This window comes from Chlamydotis macqueenii, chromosome 14 (assembly GCF_036417535.1).
Source record: "Chlamydotis macqueenii isolate bChlMac1 chromosome 14, bChlMac1.mat, whole genome shotgun sequence".
Lineage (NCBI taxonomy): Eukaryota > Metazoa > Chordata > Aves > Otidiformes > Otididae > Chlamydotis > Chlamydotis macqueenii.
Genome location: NC_141569.1, coordinates 3,345,089 through 3,357,369, shown reverse-complemented (window position 1 = coordinate 3,357,369; position 12,281 = coordinate 3,345,089). Strand labels below are relative to the sequence as shown.

The 12,281-nt window shown below is 45.7% G+C and overlaps 1 protein-coding gene across 2 annotated transcripts in view; it reads right to left on the bottom strand.

The window, feature by feature from the left end:
* Positions 1 to 716: 716 nt before the first annotated feature.
* UBE2D2 (ubiquitin conjugating enzyme E2 D2) overlaps positions 717 to 12,281 on the bottom strand; it is a 29,575-nt gene continuing 18,010 nt past the window's right edge. For both annotated transcript variants that reach the window (XM_086758531.1, XM_086758532.1), the window contains 2 exons: positions 3,439 to 3,532; positions 717 to 1,593 (listed from right to left, as the gene is read on the bottom strand). In XM_086758531.1, the coding sequence (XP_086614657.1) occupies positions 1,548 to 1,593; positions 3,439 to 3,532 (140 nt within the window). In that variant the 3' untranslated portion in view covers positions 717 to 1,547. The remainder of the gene's footprint in view (positions 1,594 to 3,438; positions 3,533 to 12,281) is intronic.

Here is a 12,281-nt window from a genome sequence, read left to right as displayed (position 1 = left end):
TGTAAAGACGCATTTGAAAATGGACAGGACAGACCCCTGTGGCTGGAGAGCTGGAGGCTACAGCCTCTCCTTCCGTCGATGGCTTGGTTTACAATTCTACTAGGACGAGATAAACTGGCAGACTCACCTATTTCACACCAACGATGCTGGCAATACACTTGTATACAAAGGAAAGTTTCAAACTACATTTGTCACTAGATTCAAGTGAAGACTTTGTTCAAAAAAAGACACATACAAGTACAATTTAAAACTGTATGAACATTTGCAAATGTTTAGTGCAAAGTAATTATGTAAAAGCTACATTTTATGAAAGTTTGTGCTGATGTGTTTGGTAGGTTGATGTTTTTTTACCCTTTTACATCCATTATTTTAGTTACATAAGGTTTCACTTACCTACAGTACATATGCATTGTGTTAGGTCCCATGCAGGTGGGAATAATACCATCAGGCTCCGTACAACGTCACTCATTCTCGTTCAGTAAACTGCTTATTTGGTTTAACAGTCAAGTTCCCGGCACGCTCCACATCCTGATTTCGTGGAAGTGCTTATGCTTACGTCTGTCTTGTTCAGGTGCGCAGCCTGGTGTGATGCAAACCAAACAGCTTCACGACTTCCAAACGCAACCAGTTGTGAATGCAAAAGTTTTGGAGAATTCCACCGTTAGTTTTAGCCTGTAACAAACTGCTCTTAGAAGTAAAAGCCTATTCACACAAAGTTATATGTAATGACTGTAGTAATCAGTTTATTACACAGATTAATCATTCTTGAACGTACAAGCTCCAGGGGAGCAGTTGGGTCTTTAAATATACACAAGTTTTCTGTCAAATGGATTTTTACCCTTACATCCAGAAAGACCTAAGCAGTTAAAAAACCTAAGAAAAATAAGAGCTATTAGCTATGTATTAACTGAGAAACCACATACAAACCAAAAAAAGTATGAAGGAGGGGAGAGAGTTGAAACAAATCAACATCACTTGATGCACTAATAGCTCCAATCCATTTAAATGTCGACCGGTTAAACTCAGACCTTAAACACAGGATGTGGGTACAGTTTCTCCCATTGGTCAGAACATTTACCTAAGGTGTAGGTCCTTCAGAATAAAATGAATACAGAAACAGCTTCAAGTTCTTCACCTTGCTTTTCATAACTGTTATGAGTTTAAAAGGATTCCACTTAAAATCCTTCACGGATCGGCAACACTGCCCCTAGAAATACGAAATCCACCCTAAGGCTCCCATTCATGTTTTAGTACCCAATTTAAATCAACAAGGAATGCTTTTAGGCTCACAAAGTTATGACTGAAGAACCAGCTTTTCACACACACACTTCTCTGCTAGGAGTCAATGTTGGTACGGGGAAATACAGTATTTCTATTTTGTTGTTCCAAGTATGTACAACACGCAGCACTGCTGTATCAGGTAAACATGTGCACAGGGGAAGATGAGGCGTGGGCTCATAGAAAGCAGTCAAATGGAAATCAAAAGGACTTTCTCTTTCAGAGTTCCCCTATCTTTATTTGTAGAGGTTATCCAATAATTTCTTTAATTACATCGCATACTTCTGAGTCCATTCCCGAGCTATTCTGTTGTACCTGTATGTACAAAAAGAGGATTTACTCAACACAACATCCAAACAGTACTTCAGCTCCAGCAGTCTAGACTACACATGGCATGAACTTACATTCTCTATGAATTTGTAGCAAACAAGTGTTGGGAAGAGAGGGAAACAAGAAACCTCTCGGTACTTCATGGGAAAGAAATAACCAGCCATATTTGTAACAGGGATACAAGGGCTTTGCCACTCACGCCACAGAACAGAGCTAGCGCGGTCTGAGTATTTCCAGGAAGTCTTTACCTGCGCCTCCCCCAGCCCCCAACTGCTGCATCCCTGGGGAAACTATTACTGCAGGTTTAAAACTGGGCATTCTTGAAAAGACAGATTAATGTTTCCCTCCCACCTCATTATTCATCTTCCCTTCCAAAGCGGAGTCCCGTACCTGGTATCTACCAGGCTGCCAAACACTGACAGGCTTGTTTCATGCTACACATGGCATTTGGCTATTTCAACGGCTATCAGGACACAACAATTCGTCCACCAGAATTGTTCTGAAGGCACAATATGCTCCTTTTCCCAAGCAACTGTAGCTTCTGCACCCAAACCCCCTCTATAGCCAGAGCCACTGCTAGAGGAAGCTCAGGATACTTATGTAAAACAACGCAGTCTGTGGTAACAGTACTGATAAAAGCTCATTTCTGACAACAGAAGGCAAGTTGTTCTACAGAATTTCCAGAAAACTTGTAGCAAGAAGCTTCCTAGTTATGTACATCAGCTAGGCTCTTGCACTGGAATTCAGTCTGTAGACAACGCTCTTCAGCTTAAAGCATCTGACAATCCACTCGGGAAGGCGAGAGCATTTGTAACTTCACTGCTCTGAGACTACTCAAGAAGCAAGGGCAGTGATGTTTAAGCACAAAGTTTATTTCCCCATTTTTGGAAAAAATAGGAGAGAGTCTTGCATACGTTAAGAGCAGTCAGTCCCTGTTAGCTGCGTCTTGCAAGCCGTACTGCTGCTCTTGCAGCTCTCACTAAAAACAGGACGCATAAACTCCTCTAACACTGCTTCTCAAGTATGCAGTAGAGCAAGCAAGTTTGTGGATCATTTCCCTTCCTATCTTATTCTCATCAGATGACCATGTAGCTTCAGAAATTAACAGTACTGATCAGATCTGGAAGGGAACAGTGAGGTAGAAAAGTGTTTACAATGGTCGTTAAGCTGCTGCTTTTCAAGTGCTCATCAGTGACAGAGTTCTCTCCATTCTTGCTGTTCACTTCACAGAAGCTTAGAGTCCTCCCACCCCACCTCTACACCACTTGTCCTTCCCTTGTGTTGTCAAATTAAGGTGAAACAGGGTGGGTTTGTTATTTCTTTGCTTGCATGATTCCATCAGCAACAACTAGCCTGGAAATGTTCTCTCATTAGAGTAACTTGCTCTCCCTCTGGTGGTTATGGAGAATTAAAGCAGGCAGTGAAGGCTCTTAAAAGCCGGTCACATTCAACTTAAGAGCTCCACAGGAAACAGATTTGCACTGTTCACTTCACATTTTCATTAAATCAAGCAAATTTGTAATTAACAGCTCCACCACTAATGAAAAACCATTGTGTGGAATGAAAATGCAGTAATAAAACCAAAGCACAGGGCCTCTACACCCTCCACTTCGACTGGCACATACACCTTCTCCCACAGCAGCACAGTGCTGGCGAGAGCCGTCCTACAGAGCCCAGGGAAAGCAGCTAACAAGACCACAGTTAAGGTGAAAAATGCAAATCAAAGTTCACACTCTTCTCCAGGAAGCAGGTCCTTTCAGTTCCCCTTTACTAGATTTACTGGATTCTGCTCTGCGAGAATGTCACATGGGTTTTGGCTTCCATACTCACTTTTCTCTATCTGTTTTGTAGATCCGTGCAATCTCAGGCACTAAAGGATCATCTGGATTGGGATCACACAACAGAGAACAGATGGACAAAAGTACTAGGGAGAGAAAAAGAGATATTGAATTAGAGTAAGTGCAGCTGAAGGCACCTGCAGAAGTCAGCCCTCCCACTTTCCTCCCCTCCAGCCATTAGTGTTAGCATCATTTTTAAAAAATGCCAAGGAGCAGTAATCCCACACACTTCAGTCAAGTTATTTCAAACAAAAATGGAAAAAAACCTCACCACTACTGTGCAACTTTGCATGAACACAAGGTTTTAAATATCCCCTCCACAACTGGGAGCCTCCTGGAACAGGTGTAACTGATAGCAGCCTTAAAACACAAGGCAGGAACTGAAGCCATACCTGGAAGCCTTCTCAGAAAGCATGCCTGCCCCTGCACTCGAAACACAGCTTTACGCTACACCTGACAGCCTCACTGGTAATGACTTGACTAAATGAGAAGTCAAATGGCAAAGAGATCCAACTGAGATGGAGGAAGCACAGGCTGCTCACAGATCCTTAAGAAGTGTTATCCAATTATTTTCTGAGCATAAGGCAGGTTGAGATGGATTAGTCGTAGAACAGTATTCAAAATGAATCATGAAAGCATAGCTTACTGCACTCATACCAGCCACAAAGCCCTAACCTTAAAGTTTCGGTATAAATAAATACTGTATACATCCAGAAGCCACGTCCCGCTCAGCGTAGCGGCACTTTCATCCGTAGGAGGAGTCAGGACACTGCCTGCAAACCTACAAACAGCACGTGCACATTCCTGCATTCACACCAGAGTGGAAGAGACGAGAAGGCAGCAAGTTTAAGTGAAGCATATTGGGACAACACTACATGAGGCGTGTCAGGGACACCTTACCCACCCCCCCCCCCGCCTCCAAAGAAACACCAAACATCCCTTTGCCTTGCTCTCTCTCAGCCTGTTTTAATCAAACACTGCCACTGCGTACGTCCCCTCACCAACAGCAGCACAGCGGAGTTGTCACAGCGCATCCTCCAAGCAAGTTAGAGCTGACAGCAGTCAGAAGTTTGAAGGCACTGAACACAGATCTGTTCGAACCTCCGGTGGTTGCTACTTTGTTGTGGAGCAGGAGGCAGAGCTACCGTGCTGAAAGACATCAGCTGAAAAGTGACAGGGAACAGCCTGCACTTCACCACTCTGTTTGAAGGGTGCGGGGCAGAGGGGGGTGTTTTTTTAAGACAGTTTAAAACAGAGATCACAAAACAAAGAACAGTTAGATACAGCCAGAGAAAAAGGGGAGAACAGGTCTGATACTCAGAGAATCACAGAATCATTTCTGTTGGAAAGGACCCTTGAGACCACAGAGTCCAAGCATTAACCTAACGCTGCCAGGTCCACCACTAAACCACGTCCCTAAGCACCACATCCATGCGTCTTTTCAGTACCTCCAGGGATGGTGACTCCACCACTGCCCTGGGCAGCCTGTTCCAGTGCTTGACAACCCCTGCAGTGAAGAAGTTTTTTCTAATATCTAATCTAAATCTCCCCTGGTGCAACTTGAGGTCATTTCCTGCCATCCTATTGCTTGTTACTTGTGAGAAGAGATCAACACCCGCCTCACTACACGCTCCTTTCATTGTAGAGAGCAGTAAGGGGTCTTCTCAGCCTCCTCTTCTCCAGACTGAACAACCCCAGTTCCCTCAGCCACTCTTCACAGGACTCATGCTCCAGATCCTTCACCAGCTTCGTTGCCCAAAACTGAACACAGTATTTAGGGTGCAGCCTTAGCAGTACAGGGGGACAGTCACTTCCCTTGTCCTGCTGGCCATAGTATTTGTGACACAAGCCAGGATGCTGCTGGCCTTCTTGGCCAATATTCATGTAAACTGGAGAAGATTTTCAAAGCAGGACAGAAGTGAAAGCTTCGCTAGGTCTGAACTGAGCTACTTGCTCAGTGATGAGGACACCAAGAGCCCAGAAACCCAGTGAGTCCAGTTTTCCTACATAGTTCTGGAGATCACTAATGAATTACTCATTTCAAAAGTCAAAAGCTTCCAGAATAAGTTTAGTAATAAACTGCTCCTGATTTAGGTGAACCTATTTCTTGTTCTAGAATAAAGAATAACCTCTTCCTCTTTTGCTGATTTCCTACTGTACGCTTGTAAAAGAAATACAAGCTTAATTATTGCCCACCATCAACTGACACTCAGACCATTTATTCAGCTCCCTCTCAGAACACAGCTTCAGAGTGTGAAGGCTTTACTTTTGTGCTGGAGGTGCGCAGAAGCCACTAGTCCTGAACTGCTGTCCTTCGCAAGGGACACAGCGTGTTTAGTACACGTAGCACGTCCCATCAGCTTCAGCACTTTGGGTTTTTTCCCCCCACATACACTCAGTAAAACTCACATCAGAGTTCAGAAACAGGAATTCCTCCACCACCTTACACCCAGGTGCTGCAGGTCGGCTGAGACCCAAACCAGTCATTTTACCTGGTTATTTCCCTGTAGCTCACTTCTTTGTATTTGCCAGACTCCACTGCTCTGGTCACTGGCGTTCCTTCAGCCGGCAGGACGAGTACAACAGCTAACATCTGTCCCCTCCCTTTAACAGAAGCCACAGGAAATGCAATCAAAGTCTTCTGGTCAACTCTGGTAACTACTCCCTCAAGTTTTATCTTACCGCAGCCCTTTAACAACCAAGCACTCTCCTGAACAAGATGGTTCACCCTTCATCAGCAGAACCAAGCCGCAGGTCTCCCCAGTTGTCTCCAAACGCTTCGCCCAACCACTATAACGCCCCTTTCCCCAACACACATGGTCCTGGGTGCGAGTTCCTCCTTGCGCACCCATCAGCCTTGCATGCCCCCCATCACCACCTGCTCTAAGCACCAAAGGTGACCTTCAGCTGTTGCTCAGCACCCACACGGGAATAACCTGGGTGTTGCTGTGTATCCTTCAAAGCAACAGCAGTCTGACAGGCTGACGCTGCCCACAGCCAGTTTTGTCTAGCAAGATGCTACTCTGCCTTGAAGAGCACCTCCTTTCCTGAAAGGAAAGGCAGAGTTAACCCCTGTCTCAACCTAGGAGTTCCAGCTCCTGGTTTCCAGGCTATCAACACGAGCGTGTCATTGCTCCTGGCTGATCACTGAAGAAGTCCCACACCACTAACACTCTTCACTAAAATGGGCTGTGGTTTGTTAGAACTCAATCAGTAGCCAAGTGCTTCCTGCGATGAATTCCGGCAGTCTAGTCGCTTCAAAAAAGCACTTCTAGATTTTGTTCCTTAGCAGTTCACTTGTTTTATAAGCATCATCACTCCAAAAACCTTGAATAAAAACTAACACAATTATTTGGCTTCAAGCTGCACTGCCACATTCAGTTGCTTTATTTTTCCAAGTCTCCATTAATCAAAACCATTCTCCATTATGCTTACTCCTGCTGGTAGCTTCACGTCTTCCCCTTTTATCTGTACAACCTCAGCAAGGAAAACATTTTTAACTGAGTTATCTAAACTGGTTTGACTTTAACAGCCTGCTGCACCCCAGCTATCTGTCCAGTCACATGTTTTAGACCAGTCAGTGCAAGCAGCCTCCAGAGCACTGAGAAAAACCCCTTGGGAAAAGGAACCTGCTCAGAAAGTTTAAGGAGCCAAGTACAAGAGAAAAAGGAAGTAATCCTTAAAAGTATTAGTTTGGTACAGGAGTTCTTTGACACCAGAGTAACTAATTAGACCAACACTGTGGAAGAGAGAATCACCAGAGCACCTTCTTCTGCAACTAAGTAGTATTGCAATGAATTCCACAGCAAAGCCTTGACATTTACTAGTCAAACGGCTACAGGATTAGTAGGGGACAACTAAAAGATAGGTCACAAAAATCAAGTTTTGTAACCACAGAATCAGGTTGAGTAAGTACATGAGACAGGGAAATGGTGTTTTACACCTTGCCCTATGCATCCGGCCTGGCCACAGGCGAAACTGCTCAAGCGGCATCAGACAGCATCCCTTCGAGTCTTTCATGGAGAGAGATGCAGCAGTAGATGTGTGTACTCTTCAGAATTTAAGTTTGGATTTTTGTCAACAATAGCAAAATAGACAAGTTTTACTTTTACTTGATTCAAGTGATTCAAGTACAGAGTTATTTCTTATCTCTTCACTCTTAACTGCCAAAGCAGTCCAGTCTGAAGCAAAACATTAAGCAACTTAAAGCACTGCCAGTTAAAAGCTCTCTTTCATTCAAGAATGGGTTTTGCTTCAGCTTTGCTTTATTTCACCAACCATGCAGCCTAGCTAACCCCAGTACTTCAACTGCAATCCCCATCTAGCTACTGCAGACAGCGAAAACAAACTCATCCTTCAGCAGGCTTCCGACTGCTATGGACCAGCACGGACCAGGTACTTCAGAGCGACTGGAACTGGGAAAACCAAACCAATCAAGTAGAGAGACTGCTAACAAAGCGTTCCTAAAAATGTAACGGGCTTAGCTTCCCCACAGAGTAGCGATACGAATACGCTCTCGTCAAGCAGAATGATCACTCGACACTTAAGAATGCTCCAGCAACGTGCTCTGCGAGGCAAAATGAGGGCTACTAACGTAACGCAGCACAGCTCTAATCCCAGTCTCCACTGCAGCACTTCCCTTTCCAGAGCACGCACCACCGCAAAAGGAAAGGACAATCTTTCTCACAGCAGCCCCTCTGTGCAGAGAATCGTGCTGTTCACAGCTTGTCAGCAAGCTCGGCTACAGCTTATCGCTGCAAAATTGACTTCAACTTCCCAAGCTGCTGTGCTCCTGGATCACCAAGAGCAGTCTGCCACTTCTGATGAGCAGCTTCATCTCCCTCCTTCTGCACCCCTGACTGAAGGTGCGGGCGGATGCAAATCCAGTGTGTAAACTCCATGGCTGAGTTTCTTCTGCTAGGAAGCAGCTCAGCCACTTGCCAGGACAACTCATGAAGTCAGCTCTCCACAGACCCTTCCAGCACTAGCCACATGAGCAACACGGAGAACAATTTAAGCCGTCTGTCTACTGGAACATCTACTGGCCCACACAAATCTAAGAGGCACATCAAAGCTCCTGGAACTTAGGAGGTGAATGGACTCTTAAATGCCACGAGCCCTCAGCTCCAGGTGGAGGGAATAAGCTCCACAGCCAGCAGACAGACATCTTCCCTGGAGTGTCAGCCGGGGAAGGGAGTCAAAGGTGCCTAGCAATTTCTACACGGCAATTAGCTTCTGGTTGTCTGGGACATAACCAAGTGCATCACGCAGCTACGACACACCCTTGTATGTCCAGGGCATGCAGTTGCAGCTGAAAGCTCTGACTCTTTAGGAGTCAGAAGCAGTTCTGTACAAGTCAGCGTTTAACACACCTTTGCACACATTGTGTTGATGGTCAAGTCAACTAGGATAAGTTGATTTCTACAGAAGCTCCACAGTCCAGGTCATCACTGAAAAACTTTAAGCTTTCTAAGGCCATGACTTGGACCCAAAAGCTACACCTTCCAGTTCCTTTAGACACCAGCACTAGTTCCGCCCTGTCACCCAGTACTGAGACAGTGATCCCAGTTTATCAAGAAGTGCAGATGGTTTTGATGCAGAAGCCCAAGACATGACCTGTAAGGCACAGGCTTCCAAAAGACTGCCTAAAGGAGTGACGACCATCTCCACTTTCTCAGTGCAGAAGTAGTCTTCCAGATTCAAAACTCAAACCATTCACTTTGTTTGCAAAGTCTGAATGGGTCTAACAGCCATCACTTCCAGCTGCCCCTCAATACAGGGTACTAGTCACTATAGACACTACTATTTAAGTCCAGTTGGAATTGCAAACAAAAACAAAACTTGCTTCAGTAAAGCACTCATCCATGGGACACTTCAGGATAAGGAGAAGCAACTGAGGAGCAATGGAATCTCCAGCAGAATCACAGCAGGGAGATAAAAAACAAGCATCAGTTCTTCTAAGGTAATGAGCTACCCAGAAAAAACATCTTAACTGGTTGTGTTCTGATTCCACCGCTGTTTGGTGCGGCTACTGCCCAATCCAGAATTCATGTAGGAGTACAGGGTTTTCTTGGGCACCAAGCAGCTCAGATCAATGATACAAATCATGGGTGAAAGCCTTAGCTCTCTCCTTGAAGGCCCCTGCTATTTTAACTTTTATCTTAAAGGCAAAGAGCACATCACTCTAAATCAGTAGAATGAGTGGAACAGATAAGTTTCCTTTCAAAAAAAAAAAAGTTATTCCTGTATGCTCAACTCCTGCACAAGGCAAAAGGCCTCAGCAGACTCCAAGCCAAACTTCTCCCACCAAGCAAGCATAAAGCTTGCATTCTAAGCAAGCATAAAGCCTGCACCAACAAAATTTTTATTAAAGTAGCAACAGTCACTTTGTATGCCTGATTGTCAGGACAGCAGGACGATACTTACTCGGCTGCCTGTCCTATCTGAGGTCGCACAGCAATCTCAAGATCACACAATCAAAAAGCTTGTGCACTGACACGGAGCAGGCTGACAAACCAGGGAAGTACCAACTCCTGCACGCCACGCCAGCATCATGAGTTCACAGCAACAGAAACAGCCCATCCTGCCTGTTCTGCCCCAGGTGAGTCACAAATATTACCCCAGTAAGCTCTTCCATGGAGTTTGCAGTTTGTCATCCTCCTGCAGACCAGGCCACAGGCTCCAGACAGCGCTGGGCTTCTGGATCCAGCTCATCCAGCCAGGTTTCCGAATACAAAAGTAACAGTTTGTCAGCTCAGGTTTAGTGCAGCCTGGTACTCTGGGGATTACAAAACATCTTCAGTAGCATAAACTTGAGCTTTGGAGACGTACTGCTGCTGAGGAATTCTTAATTGCATTTCAGAGGCTCTATCCAGCTGCCCTACTTCTCACACCAGCCAGGGCTCCTCCTTCGCTAATCATCAGCCTGGCAGCCAAGGCCTCCACATCAAAGTCCAGTGCTGCTAGGTCACTGCTCCTCAAACCAGGACAAAAGCTGACTCCTGGAAGGGGCGTTCCCCTACATCAGCACTGGGTTTGAGTGTCAGGCCCCAGACCCTTGAAACTTGTCAGGCACGCAGTTTGGCGGCAGGAAGTTTCATCAGCACTGACAAACACTCAAACACAACTGAAAACACTGCTGTCCAACACGTTCAAGGGCTAACTACCAAGTAAGGGGCTTCTGACTGTGCAGGGGCAAGACGCATGGGAGTAAATCAAAGCAACTCCAGACTCTGCTCGAGTTAAATCCTATTTCTTAACCATAGCCCATTTCAAACTCTTGCAGCAGTCTTACCTAGTCTCACAGGAAGTGTACCTTTAAATCTGAGCAGTTTAAACTTCTTGCTTCAAAGCAACTTGAATTCCTGCTAAGTCAGCTCAACAATTTCTGGTGACAAGAGAAGAAAAGCTAAGTTTTGCCCAGTGTATCACAGACTGATTGAGGTTGGAAGGGACCTCCGGAGATCATTTTACCCAACCCTCCTGCTCAGGCAGGGACACCTAGACCCACTGTCCAGGCACCTTTTGAATATCTCTGAGAACAGAAACTCCCCAGCCTCCCTCAGCAACCTGTGCCAGAGCTCAGCATCCTCACAGTAAACAAGAAAACAAATCAAATTGTTTCCTGATGTTCACAGTGATCCTCCTGTGTTCCAGTTTGTACCCCAGCCTCTTGTCCTGTCACTGGGCACCACCAAGAAGGGTCTGGCTCTGTCTCCTCTGCACCCTCCCTTCAGGTATTTACACACACCGATGAGATCCCCAGAGCCTCCTCTCCTCTGGGCTCAGCAGTCCCAGCTCTCCCAGCCTGTCTCCTCATGAGAGATGCTCCAGTCCCTTCACCATGTTTGTGAGCCTCCACTGGACTCTCTCCATTATGTCCAGGTCTCTCCTGATCTGGGGAGCCCAGCACTGGACATAGTGCCGCTGGTAGAGCTCCCCCAGTGCTAGGCAGAGGGGAAGGATCACCTTCCTCAACCTACGGGCAACCCTCCCCCTAGTGCAGCCTATTTTGCAGCAAGGGCAACACCTGGGAAGATACACAAGTGGCCACATTAAAGTTGCAAAAGACTTGAAATGCAAGAACAGAAAGTTCCCCATGCAGCCCTCACTCAGCACACGTTTAGAGACAGATCCACGCTATGTGACAGTCACGTCCCCGCCATGTCATTTGGTTAAGCACTACAACAGGCTAATTAAAGCCAAGAGGAGCACCAGAAACCAATTTCCTGAGTTTGAAGACAGCAGTGAAGATCAAGCTCATTTAGGTGGCTCGGTGCTTCAGAGTTCCCACCCAGTAAGTCTTACTAAAGTGATTCCTGAACATCTGTAAGAGCAGCACCACAGAAAATTCACACTGCATGGAGCGCGGAAGAGTGAACAGCGTGAGCTGAACTTTGGACAAACGAGACTGAAGCTACTCGCTGCCGTTCAGCACGCAGGGCCCTCCAACGCACTTCATGTGAGCTCCATGGTTCGTGAGTTGTAACTCACAGCGGGGAGAAGTGGGACAGGACAGAGCAAGTTAGCCTGACCTCGACTGAAGGAGTACTTCAGTTTAGTATTAGCGCTTGCACATCCAGTTGCCAAATTCAAAAGAAAGTGGGGTTTTCCCAAAAATGGCCAAGAATAGCTATGATCATATTAAAACACTTTATTCTCTTGTTTAAGCCAACACGGTTTCTTATTTACACAGACTTTGAGATAACATTTTTAATTTAAGCCTACGCATTCAGCTTAAGCTTTGCAGTTTGAATTAACCACCAAGGTGTGTTAAGACTGTATTTTGAGATTATTATTATTGAGGCCCCACACTCAGGCCTTCCCCATCCTTCC